Genomic DNA, 20,559 nt, shown 5'->3' with positions numbered 1-20,559 from the left:
CCACAGTCCAAAGATGTGCAGGTCAGGTGAATTGGCCATGCTAAATTGCCCATAGTGTTAGGTTAGGGGTATGGGTGGGTTGCGCTTCGGCGGGTCGGTGTGGACTTGTTGGGCCGAAGGGCCTGTTTCCACACTGTAAATCTAATCAAATCATAATCAAATCTAATCAAAAGGCAGTTTCGGTTCAGATTTAAAAGTCAAATATTCGTGGGAAACAAATGCTGAATATTTTAAAATATGTTCTCCAAATGAACCTTCCTAAATAAAACAGTCGGAATTACAGTGGTGATTTTGGTAGAGATCAACATTCCTTGAATTTGTAATATGAAGGGGGCCAATGAAGTCTTAACAATAATTGAAAGAACTGAAACAGCACAGCCTCAAGTTCTAATATTCTCTAAAATCTTAAAATATCAAACTCAAAATGCACTTTTCTTTTTGTGAACATTCTGCATTAAAAACACAATAGCAAAAGGTATTATAGCAACAATCTCATCTGGCAAAAGCATGACCACAGACCCAACTTCTTTTTTTTTTAAAAAGACAAGCATTGTAGAATTTCAAACAAATCAGAGGCTAAGGCACTCAGTTTGTTTTAAGGTAACAAATTTGATAATTTTAAAACACACATTAAGTACAATTTCAATGTAAAACTAAATCTGCCCTATTACATAGCCCACAAAACACATTGAATCAGGATCTCAAGTCAAACAGTTACTTAAAAGGATTTTCTGAACCAGTATTTTAACAAACCAAAATTTTTTAAACACCCTCAGCATGGCACAATTTACATTGAATCTTTTCTTTTTCAATCCAAGTATTAGTACAAACTTAATTTCAGCATCTCCTCATTTTTTTTGCATTCTATCAGTGAATTAAACTGATTAAAGAGAGAAAACCCTCACAGTGGACCACATGGTGCCGCAATCCAAGCCACTGTCTTCCCTGAGAACAAAGACTCACAGAGCATCACATTTCACCACGAGGGGAATTTAACCCCTTTCTCACATTACTCCTCACAGGGGTTTGAACCCCACCTAAACACAGAGAACCCGAATCCCATTTAATCACACAGAACCTTAATCTCAACCAAACACAGAGGATTCAAACCCTTGTTTGTCACTGCATTGGGGACTCTAACCCCTGTACAGCGCGGAGGACTTGAACCTCAAAATTAATCCACTTCTGGGGACTCGAACCTCAATTAATCCACCCCAGGGGACTTGAACCCCAGTACCATGCAGAGGACTCTAACCTCAATCACATGCTCCCCCGAGGACTTGACCCCCAATGCAGCACAGAGGATTCAAACCTCTGCCTGTCAGCACGTTCGTGAAACTGTCTCTCGACTGAACTAATTACCATTCGAGGAATCTGTAGAATAGAGAGTGATCGAGTGAGGGGACCATCTCTGACACACATGAATATCGTGAGGGACCAAGGTTTAACGTCTTGCAAGCCCATCCGTCTCTCGTCACCGATGTTCTGGGCAGCTGCTGACACCAATTGTAACTACTCGTTTGGATCCCACCGACTATGCCAATATTGTCCTGTTTCCCCCCACCCCCTCAGTCAAAGCAAAAGGCTCAGAGAAATGGTATAGTTTTACCTCCTTCATCTTTATTCTGGGCCGTGGAGGGAGAGTGAACGATCACTCATGCACAGGGACATGAGTTCTCAGTCTTCTCCAGAAGAGCAGTTTCTCATTGAACTATATAGTAATTTTACAGGGAGGTGCATTCAGATCAAGCAACATCCATATTAATTGGGTGACCATTACAATCAACAAGTATCAATAGAAGAGACCAAGCCCTTAACTGGATTCATTCATTGCATAACAGTAAACAAGGTTAAGAACAATTAATACTTTTCATCTTGTTAAACTGACCTTACATACTGAATGCTTCCAATATTGTTAAATGCCTCTACATAAAGGACTGCTTTTCCACCTTGTTAACCCATTACCCTTGCCTCCAGCACCCCATTGTTAACTGTAAGTTCTTATCATCCTCAGCTGAACCTCGTTTCACTATACTCCAAACTTAACTTTCTTTACCTGCTCATACCCAAATACACATTTTCATCGGGTGTCTCAAATCCCTACAAAATGCAGACAGGGAAGTGAGAGGAAGATGTGTTTGGTGGCAACATTTTGCTGGAATTGCTTGAAATGGTAGAGAATGATAGTTTGAATGCAGTGGTCGGTGGGATGAGAAGTGAGGATATGGGGGAACCCGATCACGTGGTTGAGTGATGAGAAGGGGCAAAGGTGGAAGTACAGTTGATAAGTCAAATGGAGTTCAGGGCTCTGGTGACTTCAATGGGCAGGTAACCATAGTTATGGAAGAAGGAAGCCAAGTCAGCAGTGCTGTTTTGGAAGGTAGAATAATCCGAACAGATGTGTCATATGTGAAGGGACCAGGAAAGTGGGATGGAGTCCTTGCACGACATGAGGTGTGAAGAGCTGTAGTAAAGGTAGCTATGGAGATGGTGGCTTCATAGTGGATGAGTGGACAGTTTATTCCCTGAAATGGACCACATGTAACTGCAGAAGGTGCAACATCTTCCCCTTCATCTCCTCCCTGCTCACCATCTAAGGAACTATTTGGACCTTGGCTCAGTTGATCGGATTTCCAATAGCCTTCACCAGAGTCACATTTCCAGAGGTGCAACCCTCGTCTTCAGCATGGGAAACAACTCTGGAGATGGAATCTAAAACTTCTTCAGAAGTGTCACTAGGCCTGAAATGTTAACTCTCTTGTCTTACCAGAGCTGCTGCCAGACCTTCTGAATTTTTTTCAGCGATTTGTTTTTGTTGTTCTAAGTAAAATGAAGACTCTATTTAAAATTGGTTATAAATTGATCATTTATTTTACTGTAAAATTGATACCACAGATCAAGGGTCAAACATTTGTGAAGCAATTTAAAATTCACATTTATAAACACTTAGGATTGATTCAATCACACATTTCATCTATTAAATCAAACATTTCACACAATACAGACTATACAGCGGTGAATTTCACCAACTATTTCAAGTGTTTTTCATTATCACAAAAGGAATTTATCATCCCTTGAAACATTTGGAGAAAGTTACAGAACAAATGTGTCCTTTAATAGGTGGTTCCCAAAATAGATAAAAATGCTTTTAAAACTGTGGCAAAGAGATGCTATGGCCATTTAAAAATTTGCTTTCTTCTCAGTCACTATCAACCTTTCCTTGTGCAAGGCCTCACAACGAAGACTTGTCCAACAAAAAAGCCATGGAGACGCTGGTCCTGAGAGCTACACAATTGCTGAACCAGGGTTGAACTGGGCTTTCTCACTCTGTGGCTCACATTTGATACCTTTCATCTGTTACTTCAGTGCTATCGCAGAAAACCTGAACACTGTTCAGAACACAGGTTTCAAAATCTGTTTAATAATCAGTGCTGCAGTTAATCAGAACCCAAGGCATTTCTTGGTTGTTTTGACCTGGAGGTATTTTTTTTGGAGAGGAGTAACATTTGGGAGCATTACACTTTCAACACATGTTTTTGACTGTTTTGTAAAATTGTTTGTTTCTCCACAAGTTTGCGAAACAATCCATCTGAATTTGCAAGGAGTTCCTGGTGGGTACCATATTCAACTATTCTGCCCTGGTCAAGGACTGCAACAGCATCAGCATTCTGGATGGTTGACAGGCGATGGGCAATGATCAGTACAGTCCTTCCTTCCATCAATCGGTCCAAAGCTTCCTGCACCAAATACTCATTCTCTGCATCCAGCGCACTTTAGACAAAAGAAATTTAAGCAAACAAGGCAAAAATGTCATTAATTAAATTAAAATTAGAAAATGCTGGAAAAATTCAGATCTGCAGCATCTATGGACAGATCAACAAAACTGAAGTTACAGGACTTCTGAATTGAAAGAGCTGGAAAATTATTTCTTAAGCAATTGCCAGAGGGGCAAAGAGTGAATGAAACAGATGATGACAGCTCCGAGAGCAAAACACAATACTAAATGGTGGTAAAATAGAGAGGTTTACAAAAGGTGAAATGATAGGTGCGATTAAAAAAAAAGTGTAACAAATAAGGCACAAACAAGACAGTCACAAAGAGGTTGTAATCAAAATGGAAGACAGGGGCTATTCTCTGAAGTTCTTAAACATAACGTTGAGTTACAGAGGCCTTTAGATACTAAGTAGAAAATGAGGTGTTGTCTCTCCAGCTTACATTAAGCTTTGTTGGAACACTGTTGCAGGACAGAAATAGGAGTATGGAAGTAAGATGGCTGTATTTGATCTCGCCAATATAAAATCTTCGAGGAGAAAGTAAGGTCTGCAGATGCTGGAGATCAGAGCTGAAAATGTGTTGCTGGAAAAGCGCAGCAGGTCAGGCAGCATCCAAGGAACAGGAAATTCGACGTTTCGGGCATAAGCCCTTCTTCAGGAATGAGTGTCCAGCAGGCTAAGATAAAAGGTAGGGAGGAGGGGCGATGGAGATGTGATAGGTGGAAGGAGGTCAAGGTGAGGGTGATGGGCCGGAGTGGGCTGGGGGCGGAGAGGTCAGGGAGAAGATCACAGGTTAGGAAGGTGGTGCTGAGTTCGAGGGATTCGACTGAGACAAGGCGGGGGGGGGGGGGAAGGAATGAGGAAACTGGAGAAATCGGAGTTCATCCCTTGTGGTTGGAGGGTTCCCAGGCGGAAGATGAGGCGCTGTTCTGAAAAGACCACTCCCTTCGTGACTCCCTTGTCAGGTCCACACCCCCCACCAACCCAACCTCCACTCCTGGCACCTTCCCCTGCAACCGCAAGAAATCCAAAACTTGCGCCCACACCTCCTCCCTTACTTCTCTCCAAGGCCCCAAGGGATCCTTCCATATCTGCCACAAATTCACCTGCACCTCCACACACATCTATTGCATCCGCTGCACCTGATGTGGCCTCCTCTATACTGGGGAGACAGGCCGTCTACGTGCGGAACATTTCAGAGAACACCTCTGGGACACGCGGACCAACCAACCAACCCAACCACCCCGTGGCTCAACACTTCAACTCCCCCTCCCACTCCACCAAGGACATGCAGGTCCTTGGACTCCTCCATCGCCAGACCATAACAACATGACGGTTAGAGGAAGAGCGCCTCATCTTCCGCCTGGGAACCCTCCAACCACAAGGGATGAACTCATTTCTCCAGTTTCCTCATTTCCCCTCCCCCCACTTTGTCTCAGTCGAATCCCTCGAACTCAGCACCACCTTCCTAACCTGCGATCCTCTTCCTGACCTCTCCACCCCCACCCCACTCCGGCCTATCACCCTCACCTTGACCTCCGTCCACCTATCACATCTCCATCGCCCCTCCCCCAAGTCCCTCCTCCCTACCTTTTATCTTAGCCTGCTGGACACACTTCCCCCATTCCTGAAGGAGAGCTTATGCCCGAAACGTCGAATTTCCTGTTCCTTGGATGCTGCCTGACCTGCTGCGCTTTTCCAGCAACACATTTTCAGCTCGCCAATATAAAGACCATCACATTGTGAGCAGTGAATACTGTGGACTAGATTGAAAGTAGTATAAATAACATGTTGCTTCACCTGGGGTGTGTGTGTTTGGAGTCTCAGACAATGAGGAGGGATGTAATGTGAGGGTAAGTGTTACACCTTCCAAGATTACATGGTTGGAACGTTAATAAACTATTAGTCATGAGGAGGAGCTCCTGCAGATTTCCAGCATTACACAGAATTATTTGACGGTTATGATTCTAATGAAATTTAAAATTATTGCTGTCATGTCACTGAACCCATGTAGTTTACAAAAATATATTCTTTCAGATAGGGTGCATAGGATGGTCCCCAAGGAGTACTGAGGAACAAAGGTACCTCTGTGTCCAAGTCCATGGATGCTGGAAGGTGTCAGCACAGGCAGACAGGGTGAAGGCGGCATTCAGAATGCTTGCATTGATTAGCTTAGAAGTAGAATACACAAGCAAGGAACTCTTTATGAAACATTGATTATGGCCACAGATTGAACATTGTGCAGTTGGAGTCATCACACTTATGGAAGGACATGATTGCACTTAGGAGTATGCACAGGAGATTCACCAGGATGTTGCCTGGGATTATCAGTCTCTGTTATGAGACCACACAGGATAGGCTGGGTTTGTTTTCCTTGGAGCAGAGGAGGATCGAGGGGGGGATAATCTCACAGGTATACTAAATGGAGAGAACTTTGTCTCCATGGCAAACGTCCCTAAGACCAAACAGCATGGAGTTTAAAGTGAAGAGTAAGTGGCTGAAAGGAGATCGGAGGAATTTTTTTTCACCCAGAGGATGATAGAATCGTGGAACATGCTGCCTGAGAGGGTGACGGAGGCAGGTACTCTCACAACATTTAACAAGTCAGAAGTCATACGACACCAGGTTATAGTCCAACAGGTTTATTTGAAATCACAAGCTTTCAAAGCTCTGTTCTTTCATCAGGTGAAGATGCAATGCTTTCAAAAGTTGATGATTTAAAATAAACTTGGTGTTGTGTCACTTTTGACTTTGTCCACCCAAGTCCAACACCAGCAAATCCACATCATAACATTTAAGCAGCATCTGAATAAGCACTTAAAATGCCTGGGCACACTAAGTTATGGACCAAGTGCAGGTAAAGACAATTGTATGATTTGGTATTCATTAGGCAATCATCTTGATGTCAACCAAAGGACAGATTTCTATGCTGTCTGATTATAATTTTAAATTACTCAAATTCTAAATCAGACTGATTATAGGAGCCAACAGACCAGAATACATCTTTTTATTTTTCTGTTCATGTGATGTGGTCGTCACTAGTTAGGTTAGCATTTTCTTTACGAATCCATAATTTCATAAAAAGCAATTAAGAGTCATGTTGCTGTGGGTTTGATACATGATTGGTTGATAAAAGACATTCAATATAAGAGATTAATATTCATTAATACAATTACAAATTACTGACAATAAACTATACCATTAATTTGCCAGGAGGCTATTAATGGAGAAGATCCTTCAGGATTTTGTTTATTCATTAACAGGACTGGAGTGTCCCTGTTTCAGCCAATATTTACTGTGCAACCCCAATTGTAATAAGTGAGCGGTCTTATTGCACCACTGCAGTCCTTGGGGATGGTGGTGTTCTCATCTATCTGCTGTGCTGGTTCTTCTGATGGTACAGGTTGCATGTTTGTGCAATGCCTCTTGCAGATGGTACATGCTGCTGCCACTGTGCATCAGAAATGAAGGGAGCATAAGTGGTAGATGGCATGTCAATCAAGCTGCTGCTTTGGCCTGGATGGAATCAAGCTGCACTCATCCAGGCCAAGTGTAGATTTTCTCTCACTCTTGACTTCTGGCTTTTATAATCCTAGCCTCTGACCTGCTCCACTCAGATATATGGCTCATCCATAAAAGAAGAAAATTATTGTTCGAATAGCTGAAGATGATAGAGTATAGGAGAACTACCTGTAAGACCTGACCTCCACAACCATCTTGCTTTGTATCATGTGTGACTCAAACCAGCGGAGAATATTCCCCTGATTTTCCATTAATTCTTTGAGAAAGTGACCAAGTTGATAGATGAAGGAAGGGCTGTAGATGTCAAATACATGGACTCCAGTAAGGCGTTTCATAAGGTTCCCCATGGCAAACTAATAGAGAAAGTGAAGTCACATGGTGTGCAGGATGTTCTAGCTAGTTGAATAAAGAACTGATTAAGCAACAGGAAACACAGTAGTAGTTGATAAGAGTTTCTCGAAACGGAGAAAGGTGACGGTGGTGTTCCACAGGGATCACTGCTGGGGCCACTGTTTGTAATATACATAACTGACATGGAAGAGGGCACTGTTGGTACGATCAGCAAGTTTGCAGATGACACAAAGATTGGTGGAGTAGCAGAAAGCATAAGGGACTGTCAAAGAGTGAAGTTCAATCTAGGCAAAAGTGAGATGATGCATTTTGGGAAATCCAATTCTAGAGTGAACTATACTGTAAATGGAAGAGCCTTAGGAAAGGCTGATGAGCAGAGACATCTGGGAGTTCAGGTCCATTGTATCCTGAAGGTTGATGCACAGGTGGATAGAGTGGATTCTGGATTAGTAGTGCTGCAAGAGCACAGCAGTTCAGGCAGCATCCGTGGAGCAGTAAAATCGACGTTTCAGGCAAAAGCCCTTCATCAGGAACAAAGGCAGAGGAGCCTGACGCATGGAGAGATAAGCTTGAGGGTGGGGAGAAAGTAGCAGAGTACAGTAGGTGAGTGGGGGAGGGGATGAAGGTGATAGGTCGGGGGCGGGGGAGGGGGAGGGTGGAGTGGACAGCTGGAAAAGAAGATAGGCAGGTAGGACAACTCATAGGGACAGTGCTGAGCTGGAAGTTTGGAACTAGGGTGAGGTGGGGGAAGGGGAAATGAGGAAACTTGAAGTCCACATTGATGTCTTGGGGTTGAAGTGTTCCGAGGCAGAAGAGGAGGCGTTCTTCCTCCAGGCGTCTGGTGGTGAGGGAGCGGCGGTGAAGGAGGCCCAGGACCTCCATGTCCTCGGCAGAGTGGGAGGGGGAGTTGAAATGGTCAAGGCGGCATATGGTATGCTTGCCTTTATCAAACGGGGTATTGAGTATAAGAGCTAGCAGGTCATCTTAAAATCGGGCAAGCCGCATTTAGAATACGGTGTACAGTTCTGGTCACCACATTACCAAAAGGATGTGGACACTTTGGAGAGGGTGCAGAGAAGGTTTACAAGGATGTTGTCTGATATGGAAGGTGCTATTAGGATTGTTTTCATTAGAAAAAAAAAGGAGATGGTGGGCGGGGGAGGTGGGAAACCTGACTGAGATCTACAAAATCTTGAAGGGTACATACAGGGTAGATGCAGATAAGCTTTTTCCCAGGGTGAAGGATTCAATAACGAGAGGTCACACTTTCAAAGTGAGAGGTGAAAAGTTTAAAGGGGATACACGCGGCAAGTACTTTACACAGAGGGTGGTAGGTGCCCGGAACACATTGCCAGCAGAGGGAGTAGAGGCAGGCATGGTAGATTCATTTAAGATGCGTCTGGGCAGATGCATAAATAGATAGGGAGCAGAGGGATTCAGATGCTTAGGAATTGGGCGACAGGTTTAGACAGTGGATTTGGATCAGTTCAGGCTTGGAAGGCCGAAGGGCCTGTTCCTGGGCTGTAAATTTTCTTTGTTCTTTAATTTCATATTTGCTAGGATTCTGATGCCACATTCAATCAAATGCTGCATTGATGTCAAGGACAGCCACTTTTGCCTGACCTCTTGAATTCAGTTCTTTTGTCCATGTTTGGAGGAAGGTTGTAATGGAGTTGGAAGCGATTTGTCCTGACATACGCGAAACTGAGCATCAGCACACGGATATTCTAATTGAAACCTCTGTTCCATATGTCCCTCTCTCAACCTTAAAGTAGGTGTTAATCAAGCCGCCCAACAACCCCCTTCAGCCACAACCCATAACATGTTCTTCAAACTTAAAATTGATCAGATCCCGAAAGGTACAACTCAGAAGTGTTGTTTCAATTAACACCCTTTCTACTACTAATTAATTTTTTGGCAGGTTTAGCAAATTGAGAAATTCTCTCAACATAAAATCTTAAAATCTCTCACCTGGTGGCTTCATCCAGCAGCAGAATTTTGGGATTCTGAAATCATAAAGAATTATAGCTTAAAAACTGCAGATGCTGTAAATCAGAAACAAATACAGAAATTGCAGGTCTGGCAGCATTTGTGGAGATAAATCAGAGAGTTAACGTTTCAGGTCAAGTGACCCTTCCTCTCAATTCAGAATTATGACTTATCCGTTAACTCTCTTGATACTCTACAAAGTAATTAGACATGTCTGTTACCAGGTAGGGAGGCTTACGAACAGCAAGAGATTTTAATTTCTCACAAGTCAATTGGCAATTAGGACCAGGCACAAGTCACAAAGTGAATCACTGATCGAGGTTATGATGGTTAGAAGTTCAGAAGATTGTAAACACATCTGACCTGCAAACTTCACCTTGCAGTGAAGTTTTCAATTTTATACACTCTTTAGAAATATTTTTCCATACCTTCAGCTCATCTACTCAGATTGGGGGTATAGAAGAGCAGGAGCAGGTCAGCGAGGCCTTCTGCATGGCCTTCAGGTGTTATTTAAAAAATAGAAAAGGTCAAAATCGAGCACAGGAGCCTCACCTTGAGTAGAGCTCGAGCAATTGCAACCCTCTGCTTCTGACCACCTAACATAGAGATAGGATAATGAGAATTACAGCAGAGAGGATTATTCCATCGTAGTCTCAGCAAACAGCAGATGAGATATCCCAAACATAGTTAACTCACCTGAGAGTAAGATGCCTTTCTCGCCAACAACTGTTTGGAAGCCCTTAGGGAAGCTGTGGATGAATTCATAAGCGTTGGCAATCTTTGCAGCCTTTTCTATGTCCTCCATCGTCAGTTGAAAGGGATGGGTTGTCCCATATGCAATATTCTCTGCAATTGAGCAGGAGAATAAAACTGGTTCCTGAGTACCAAAAATAACCATAACATTAAAAGAGCAATGGCTTCAAACAAAACTGAGTTTATCAGATTCTTGCTATTGCATTTTTCCCCCCCTCTGCCTAGACCCAGATTTTAACCAATTCCTTCTACCCATTTTACCTGATTCACTGCACCCATACTTTTCCGCAACCAGAATGGATTGAGGCTACGAACATCATGCGCATCAACAGCGACAGTACCTGAAATAGAAATATTGCACTCAATAAATCCTTACCACTTCATGCGATTGATTCCTATTCACCATCATATTACTCTCAAGAGTACTGCAGGAACACAAAGCAATGCGGTCCTGCTCAAATCCTCCATCACGACCTCTCCAAGATACATTTCAGAATCATTAGCCATGTAAAATCCTGCATTGAATCCAATATTACCTGAAACAGGGTCGTATAGTCTGAGCAACAATGACATTAGCGTTGATTTTCCTGAGCCACTGGGTCCGACTACAGCAACCACAGAGCCTGCTGGGATAGACAAGTCAAGCTCGCTGAACACTGGAATCTCTGGTCGGGTCGGATAGGCAAAACTGACTCTGCGAAATTCAATGGCACCCTTAAATTGATCAGGCTGCAAAATCATACCCACTAAAAGAAAACATAAGTAGACATTTTTAAAAAGGCAACCAATTTCACATTCCACAAAACCTGAAATTTGACAGTGTACTTTGGCTGACTGAACATTTATAGAAACGTAGAAAATAGCAGTTGGGTCCTCTGAGCTTTCTTCACAGCTCAGTATGATCATAACTAATCATCCAACTGACTACCCTGTTCCTGCTTTCGCCCAAAGAACTATATCTAACTCCTTGAAAACATTTGACATTTTGACCTCAATGACATTCTGCGGTAATGAATTCCACAGGCTCAGCACTCTGAAGAAAGTTCTCCTCATCTCAGTTCTAAATGGCCTTCCCTGTGACCTTTGGTTCTGGACTGTGGTCACTGGGAACATGTTTTTCTTCATTACCCAGTCTGAATTTTATAGTGTCGGAGAGATCTCAGTCAGAGTCAATGTTGTACAGCACAGAAACAGACCCTTCAGTCCAATATGTCCTTGCTGACCAGATATCGTAAAATTAATCTAGTCCCATTTGCCAGCATTTGACCCATATCCCTCTAAACCTTACTACTCATGTACCCATCCAGATGCCTTTGAATTGTAGTAACTATACCAGCCTCCATCACTTCTTCTGGCAGCTCATTCCATACACACACCACCCGCAAAAAGTTGCCCCTTAGGGCCCTTTTAAATGTTTCCCCTCTCCCCTCAAACCTATGACCTCTAGTTTTGGATTCCCCTATCCTTGGAAAAAGCCCATTGCAATTCACTCTATCCATGCCCCTCATGATTTTATAAACCACTAAGGTCACCCCTCAGCCTCTGATGCTCCAAGGAAAATAGCCCTAGCCTATTTAGCTGCTTCTTATAGCTCAACCCTCCAACTCCAGCAACATCTGTGCAATACCCTTTTAAGTTTAACAACCTATTTCCGCAAGCAAGACCAATATTCCAATAAGTGGCCTAATCAATGTCCTGTACAGCCTCAATATGACATTCCAAATCCTACGCTCAATGCACTGAACAATAAAGGCAAGGGTATCAAATATCTTCCTCATGATCCTGTCTATTGTGACTCCACCTTCAAGGAACAATGAATCTGTACCCCAAGGTCTGTTTGTTTGACAACACCCCCCAGGACCCTAACTTTGAGTGTGTAAGTCCTGTCTTGGTTTGCCTTACCAAAATACAAAACCTTGCATTTACCTAAATTAAAGTCATCTGCCACTCCTTGGCCCATCTGATCAAGATCCTGTTGTACTCTTAGATAACCTTCTTCACTGTCCACTACACTTCCAATTTTAGTGTCATCTGCAAATTTACTAACAATTCCTCCTATATTCACATCAGTTCTTGAAATTTTTTTTTTATGAATACCATAGTGATAATCTTGAAATATCTCAGAGCAAACAAGAAATGTTACAATCTCAACTCCAGTGAAGATAATGATGAGATTAGATGACTTACAGCGTGGAAATAGGCCTTTTGGCCCACTAAGTCCAAACCGACCCTCCAAAGAGCAACCCACCCAGACCCATTCCTCTACATTTACCCCTTCACCTAGCACTACGGGCAATTTAGCATGGCCAATTCACCTAACCTGCACATTTTTGGACTGTGGGAGAAAACCCACGCAGACACAGGAAGAATGTGCAAACTCCACACAGAGTTGCTGGAGGCAGGAATTGAACCTGGGTCTCTGGTGCTGTGAGGCAGCAGTGCTAACCACTGTGCCACCGTGCCGAAAAATTTTTAAACAAATCCAGTTTCTCTTCATACATCAGTCCTGTCATCCCAGGAATTAGTCTAGGAAACCTTTGCTGCACTCACTCCATAGCAAGAGCATCCTTTCTCAGATGAGCAGATAAAAACTATGCATAATACTCCAGCTACGATCTCATCAAGACCCTGTTCAGTTTAAGCAAGACATTCCTGCTCCTGTACTCAAATGCTCTTGCTATGAAGGCCAACACACCATTTACCACTTTTTTCACTGCCTGCCACACCAGGATGCTTACTCTCAGGTGACTGACATACAAGAACATAGATGTCTCATTGCACTTCCACTTTCCCAATCTATTGTCATTCAGTTAAAGGTCTGCCTTCCTGTTTTTGCTTCTGTTAGCATTGCACAAAATTAGACTGGGAAGGTTGCAGTTGGCAAGGCGTCTTCTTCGAAAACCCTCCAACCTTCCTTCAGCTCATCCTCCAAAAATCCTGAAAGGAGGGGGTGATTAACTCTAAAATTTGCCCTTAGTGCCTGTTGCATGTTGGCCTTCAATTGCTAATCACAGGCAATCACCTCAGCAGATACACATTAACTGTTCAGGTTGTAAGTGCCAACAATTCACTGGTTGTTCTTCTAAATGACCTCAGTGAGTGGGTGCACCCACCAGTGGGTGGTTTTAAAATCAGAGCCCCCTACTAGTTCTGTTCTCTTCAAAGTGCCCTTCATGAGAAACTATTTCAATATGCTACATGACTGGACTTCAGCTACTACCTGACCGCTGGTTTTCACAACTTAATTCTGCACTGTTAGCAGAACATGAACAACAATGGAAAACATCACCTGTAAACTGACACCTGCTGTCAGAATGCTGTCACTGACCCTGATCAGAACACCTGCTGTAAATTCTCTGCTGTATTGGCACTGAACATCCTGGACTGGGAGTATCATGTGACTGGAGGGGGGTTGTGTGCATGCATGGCAGTGACCAGCACAAGGTTTCACAAAGGAGGTTTTGGATAGACCCTTCGAATGAATAGAGGTACTAACCGTTCAGGGGCATCTCTGGTTTCCTCTCATATAGTTCCCATAATCGTCCTCCTGCTCCAAGACCCTTCATTAATGCTGAATAGAAAGAGCTGAGGCCTGAAAAGAAAATAACAAAATAGAACTGAATACAACTCAATACAATTATCTTTCAGAAACTGCTCCATAAACAACAAGTGCTCATTGAATGCAGTGACCTCAGGAGTGGCCACAGTAAGTGAGAAGCTCGTAATGATCTGCCGGTTTAAGTTATTTCTGAGCATTTAAAAATTTCTCATGTCCGAATGAATTGCACTGGAAATCGGAGCAAAATTATCCACTTAAAACCAAGCATGGCACTCATGGCAATGTGCTACTTTGTTGAAGTAAAAAACCTTCAGTTCCCAGGTACAGGAATAGATGTTATTACAGGACTAGCAACTCAGAGGTCTAGACTAAGATCCAAAGTTTGGGAGTTCATGTCTCACCATGACAGTTTGAGAAAGAGTTCAGTGGAATAAATAAAAACTCAGTTAAAAGTGACAAGGTGTTGTTAAGATAGCCATAAAACATCAAACTGCATCATTTGTGTCTTTTCTGACTGATATCTGCTGTCCTTATTTGTCTCATCTATGCTCAACTCAACCAAATCTGGCTGACCCTTTGAAACAAGGCACTGTTGCATACAGTCTGACATCCTCTCGAGTGCCTCATTTGAATCTGCCTCCACCACATCCAGGCAGTAGACTCCATTCCCAACCATTGCTGTGTGAAAAGGTTTTTCTGGTATCACTTTGCTTTGTTTCCCTACAAATTGCCTGGCATCTGGAGATGGAGCAGGTTTAGACACATGTCTCTGCAGTATTGGTCCCAAGTTAAACATCAGAATTAACTCAATTATCACTGCTTTTTCCCAGAAATTTGTCTAAACAAAATTAATACCCAGAGGCTTTTCACCTTCTGCTTCTGGCTGTTAAATAGTGAACTGAGAAACACTGACTCAGCCCTTCATGTCAATATATTGGATCTAACTGACCCATTGACAATTCAGCTTTGTTGGCACCATCTATATCCTATCCAAGAATACATTTTTAAAAATCATCTGTTTTAAAAGTAGCACAATGTACCCACACTACAGCAACACAATTCCCAGAAACTACACACCAAGGTCAAACTCTACATGTCGCCAGTCAAAGTTCTCATCTCCACCCACTCCCAGAGACTCGCCTCCAACACAGACTATTTCAATAAAATCCAAAAGAACTGTGGAAGATTATAGATCAAAACAATAACAGAAAATTGCTGGAAATGCTCAGCAGGTCTGGCAGCATCTCTGAAGGGAAAGCAGAGTTAACATCTTGGATCTAGTGATCCTTCCTCGGAACTCAGCTTGCTCTTCACAGATGCTGCCAGGCCTACAGAAACTCTATCTTGCTACTTTCTCAAAGTATACCTATAATGTTATTCCTTCACATGACCCAGTCACACAAAAGCTCATTTTCAAAGACTATGATCCAATCTCATGGCACACAATAACAATTTGTCAAAATATGTTTCTTCAACAGGAGTTTTCTCTTGCCTCTCCATCAAAAAAAATAGAAAAGCCTCTGACTGACAGAAATAGATGAGATCATCGTCCTGTCTTAGTCACATGCCATTGGCTTGGAACTCCCTCCGAACAGCACCATAGAGTTTACCTAACTAGAGAAGGTGCAGTATTTCATGACAATCACTCAGCATCATCTTCTCAAGGCCAGTTAGGGACAAGTAATAATTACTAACCTTGTCAGCAAAGCTCCCCTTCTGAAAACAAAATATACAGAAAAACCTCCTCAAACTTTCCATAATCCATAAAGCTAAACATTTACCTCCAATACTTATTCCTACCCAGAAGGCATACATCATAAATGACGTGAGTTCTCCCACTGTCATGTAGGCATCACCCATCATCAGGCCTCCCTTGTATAGGACAGACAGAACAATCAGGTTTCCGGTTAGACCAGTCTGAAACAGAAAAAGAAATCTTAGTATTAGCATCCCCATTCCCAATCACTGCTAGTTATTCAAGCTTTTAGTTCCATGCTATCCCTCTTAAAGCTGAGGATTCAGATATAAATAAAATAAAAACTTCAATAATCTACTAGGTAACTGTATTCATAGTTCAGAGGCCAATCAGGTACACTGGGCGCTCAAAGTGACCTATTGAGATAAGGTACATCATCAAACAACCTGTTGTGACCAATTTTTCACTTTAGCAAGCAACCCTTCAGTGGATCACCTCAGAAAACAATGTAAGACTCTTTTGACAGTTTCAACATAGATTAGATTAGACTTACAGTGTGGAAACAGGCCCTTCGGCCCAACAAGTCCACACCGACCCGCCGAAGCGCAACCCACCCATACCCCTACATTTACCCCTTACCTAACACTACGGGCAATTTAGCTTGGCCAATTCACCTGACCCGCACATCTTTGGACTGTGGGAGGAAACCGGAGCACCCGGAGGAAACCCACGCAGACACGGGGAGAACGTGCAAACTCCACACAGTCAGTCGCCTGAGTCGGGAATTGAACCCGGGTCTACAGGCGCTGTGAGGCAGCAGTGCTAACCACTGTGCCACCGTGCCGCCCACTGAACAGATGTTCAGTTAATCGTGAAGAACACCAATCAAATAATTGCAAGAACATTGTGAAAGGCAAGTAGGAAGAATTGGAAACAAAAACAAAGTGCTGGAGAAACCCAGCAGGTCTTGCAGCATCAATGGCAAGAAAGCAGAATTCATGGTTTGGGTCCAGCAATCCTTCAGAAGGAAGTCTGCTGGGTTTCTCCTGCAATTTCCAGTTTTTGTTTCCAACATCTGCAGTTCTTTGGGGTTTTTTTTTAAAAAAAGGAAGAATTGGGGATAGCTTGCTTGGATGCCTTCAAGCAACTGCAGGACTGTCTGCTCTTCTCAGCTGAAACCTTTACACATTATGAGCCCAGAAACGACTACATTAGTACAACAGTGACAATAATACAGAAGCAATCATGGAAAGTAAGTACATACCAAACATCTGACAGCACTCTGCACATCAGCTGACAAGTAGCAGCTACTGATTTTGGCACAGACACTAAACTGTCAAATCAGTTGACTGATTACTGAGTACTGTGGGGGATGGGCAGTACTTATCAAATGATTAGTTACCGGAATAATGAGCATGCAGAATAAATACAGGAAGTTCTCCTCTAACACCGTAGATGCATTCCAACAAAACCTCGCTAAATAGAAAAATCACTTAATAGACATAATGGGGCTCACAAACAGCTGCTCTATTGGCAGCTGACATCTTCACATGTGCAAAATAGCAAGAAGGCCGAGCTCATATTGTGCATACGCAGAATGGCACAGACACTTAGGTATCAACAGCGCGTGTGGACAATGGAGCATGCACAGATCAGCAGGAACACCGGCGTGCACACAATGGCGTGGAGATTTCAGCACGCACATTGGCATATATGCAGATTGAAGCACGTGAATCGATCCCGCTGAAATCGCACTATTGCCAATAGAGATACGCGTTCTCTAAAAGACTGTTCCCTAAATCTTCAGTGACGTCACAGCCAAATAGCGTTATTGAAATGCGTGTTTTGTTATCTATAATGTTAAGTGTTTGAAAAATTCCATGTGTAAGCAGAGAGAGCATGTGCACTCATTAATAAAGGGTCAAGAAGAGATGTAGTTACCTCTGTGCACTAGCTTCGATTGTCTTAAATCTTTATACTCAAATCTCTGATTAGAAAGATCAGAAATAAAAAGCCAAACCTGCTTCACCATTCAAACAGTTCATGGCTGATCTTCTAAACTCTCGGATGGTGTTGTGGTTCTGCTCGCCGAGCTGGAAGTTTTTGCTGCAAACGTTTCGTTCCCTGGCTAGGGAACATCATCAGTGCGGTGGGAGCCTCGTGTGAAGCGCTGCTTTGATGTTTCTTCTGGTATTTATATTGGTTTGTTCTTGCCGCTTCCGGGTGTCAGTTTCAGCTGCAGTGATTTGTATCTGGGGTCCAGGTCGATGTGTCTGTTGATGGATGTTCTTGCCGTTTCCGGGTGTCAGTTTCAGCTGTAGTGGTTTGTATATGGTGTCCAGGTCAATGTGTCTATTGATGGAGTTTGGGGATGAATGCCATGCTTCTAGGAATTCTCTGGCTGTTCTCTGTCTGGCTTGTCCTATGATAGTGGTGTTTTCCCAGTCAAATTCATGTTGCTGGTTGTCTGAGTGTATGGCTACTAGGGATAGCTGGTCGTGTCGTTTTGTGGCTAGCTGATGTTCGTGGATGCGGATTGTTAGCGGTCTTCCTGTTTGTCCTATATAGTGTTTTGTGCAGTCCTTGCATGGTATTTTGTAAACTACGTTAGTTTGGCTCATGCTGGGTATTGGGTCCTTTGTTCTAGTGAGTTGTTGTCTGAAGACAGGAAGACAGCTAACAATCCGCATCCACGAACATCAGCTAGCCACAAAACGACACGACCAGCTATCTCTAGTAGCCATACACTCAGACAACCAGCAACATGAATTTGACTGGGAAAACACCACTATCATAGGACAAGCCAGACAGAGAACAGCCAGAGAATTCCTAGAAGCATGGCATTCATCCCCAAACTCCATCAATAGACACATTGACCTGGACACCATATACAAACCACTACAGCTGAAACTGACACCCGGAAACGGCAAGAACATCCATCAACAGACACATCGACCTGGACCCCAGATACAAATCACTGCAGCTGAAACTGACACCAGGAAGCGGCAAGAACAAACCAATATAAATACCAGAAGAAACATCAAAGCAGCGCTTCACACGAGGCTCCCACCGCACTGATGATGTTCCCTAGCCAGGGAACGAAACGTTTGCAGCAAAAACTTCCAGCTCGGCGAGCAGAACCACAACAACGGATACCCGAGCTACAAATCTTCAATCAGATGTTAAACACTCTCGGATGGTTTTTGGTTACCAATTTCCACCTTGAACAAGCTCAATGATTACAGACCAGATGGAGAAGTAGGCCATTCAGCCCATTGAGTCTGCTCTGCCATTCAAGAAGATCATGCTTTATTTGATAACCCCCTCAACTCAAATTTCCTATCTTTTCCCCAGATGCTCGATTCCCTGACTGATTGAAAACCTGTATGACTGTCTCAGTCTTGATTATTCTTAATGACCCAGCCTCACCAGCCCTCTGTGGTCAAGAATTTCACAGATTCACTACTCTCAGAAAAACTTCCTCCTATCAATCAATCAGACAAATCAGTCTTAAATGGGCAAAACCTTATTCTGAAATTTTGTCCTCTAGTCCAAGATGCTCCAACAAGGGGAAATAAACATTCTATATCTACCTTGTCAAGTACCCAAATGAATCTTCTGTTTCAATAAAAGGTTGCTTCTCATTCTTCTAAATTCCAAAGAGTTCAGGCTCAACCTCTCAAAAGGAAGTTCTTTCAAACCCAGGACGAATCTATTAAACCCTCTGTGGACTGCCTCCAATGCCAGTATACCTTTCCTTAGGTAAGAGGCCCAAACTGTTCACAGTATCCTAGGTGTGGTCTGCCTAGTGCCTGCAGGAGTTTAGAAAGACCTTCCTATTTTTGTACTTCATTCCCTTTGAAATAAAGGTTGACATTGCATTACCTTCCCTATTACCTGTTGAACTTCAATGCTACCTTTGTAATTCATGCACAAGGACTCAAATCTCTGTGCTGTAGCTATCCTGAAATCTTACCAAATTTAAATGGTAGCTCTTCTATTCTTCCTGCAGAAGTACACGACTTCACAATTTCCTACATTATATTCCATTTGCCAAGTTTCTGCCCAGTCATTTAATCTGTCTATCCCTCTGAAACCGGTCATCCTCATCATTTACATCAAACTTATTTTTGTGTCATCCAAATTCTTGGCTATATACCTTTACTTTCCTCATCTACGTCATCCACATACGTTATAAATGTTTTGTCTCCACACTGATTGCTTGGGTACTGCACAAATTACAGTTCGCCATCCTGAAAACTATCCCCTTATCCCAAGCCGGTCTTCTATTAGTTCTACAATCCACTTTCGTATTCTATCCCCAACACCATGGGCCCCTACCTTACGAAGTAGCCTCATGTATGATACCTGATCAGATACTTTCTGGAAATTCAACAGCCCTCTGACGTGGCGGATTCCAAATATTCACCACCATCGGAGGGAAGAAATGCCTCATCTCACTCTTAAATGGATCTTTCCTACTCCTTGTTCATCTGAAGCCAATGATCTATCAATCAGCTCAAACATGCAACAGTGTATTCCATCACAGTTTTGCCCATTCAGTGTTCTTTTGTCATTTCCTCCTCCATATCTTGTTAAGATAAGAATACAGGAACAACAGCAGACCATTCAGCCTGTTCCACCAATCTATAAGATCATGGTTGATCTGCAGCTTAACTCAATTTACCGGGCTTTGGACCATATCCATTGATACCCTTGCTTAATAAAAACCTCTAATTCAAATTTAAATTTAACAACTGAATTAGCCCCAGCCACCATTTGAGGAAACATGTTCCCAATCTAACATATCTCCTGACTGGCCTGTATTCCATCAGCCCAAAACAAGAGAGTGTTACCTATCCTCTCAGAGCTCATAATCTGTTTGATTTACTCCAAACTAAAGAATTCAATGAGGT

At 42.9% G+C, this 20,559-nt stretch overlaps 1 protein-coding gene and 1 long non-coding RNA gene across 3 annotated transcripts in view; one reads left to right on the top strand and one right to left on the bottom strand.

The window, feature by feature from the left end:
• The window catches only part of LOC132819918 (uncharacterized), a 44,893-nt gene that overhangs the window by 9,902 nt on the left and 14,432 nt on the right, over positions 1-20,559 (top strand). The window lies entirely within an intron of this gene.
• Positions 2,849-20,559, bottom strand: part of abcb10 (ATP-binding cassette, sub-family B (MDR/TAP), member 10) — a 32,997-nt gene continuing 15,286 nt past the window's right edge. For both annotated transcript variants that reach the window (XM_060831887.1, XM_060831888.1), the window contains 8 exons: positions 15,729-15,864; positions 13,885-13,980; positions 10,925-11,134; positions 10,650-10,729; positions 10,332-10,512; positions 10,188-10,231; positions 9,618-9,652; positions 2,849-3,771 (listed from right to left, as the gene is read on the bottom strand). In XM_060831887.1, the coding sequence (XP_060687870.1) occupies positions 3,516-3,771; positions 9,618-9,652; positions 10,188-10,231; positions 10,332-10,512; positions 10,650-10,729; positions 10,925-11,134; positions 13,885-13,980; positions 15,729-15,864 (1,038 nt within the window). In that variant the 3' untranslated portion in view covers positions 2,849-3,515. The remainder of the gene's footprint in view (positions 3,772-9,617; positions 9,653-10,187; positions 10,232-10,331; positions 10,513-10,649; positions 10,730-10,924; positions 11,135-13,884; positions 13,981-15,728; positions 15,865-20,559) is intronic.

Source organism: Hemiscyllium ocellatum, chromosome 10 (genome assembly GCF_020745735.1).
Source record: "Hemiscyllium ocellatum isolate sHemOce1 chromosome 10, sHemOce1.pat.X.cur, whole genome shotgun sequence".
Classification (NCBI taxonomy): domain Eukaryota; kingdom Metazoa; phylum Chordata; class Chondrichthyes; order Orectolobiformes; family Hemiscylliidae; genus Hemiscyllium; species Hemiscyllium ocellatum.
Note: the sequence above shows the minus strand (reverse complement) of the source record. Positions and strands in the feature narration are given on the sequence as shown.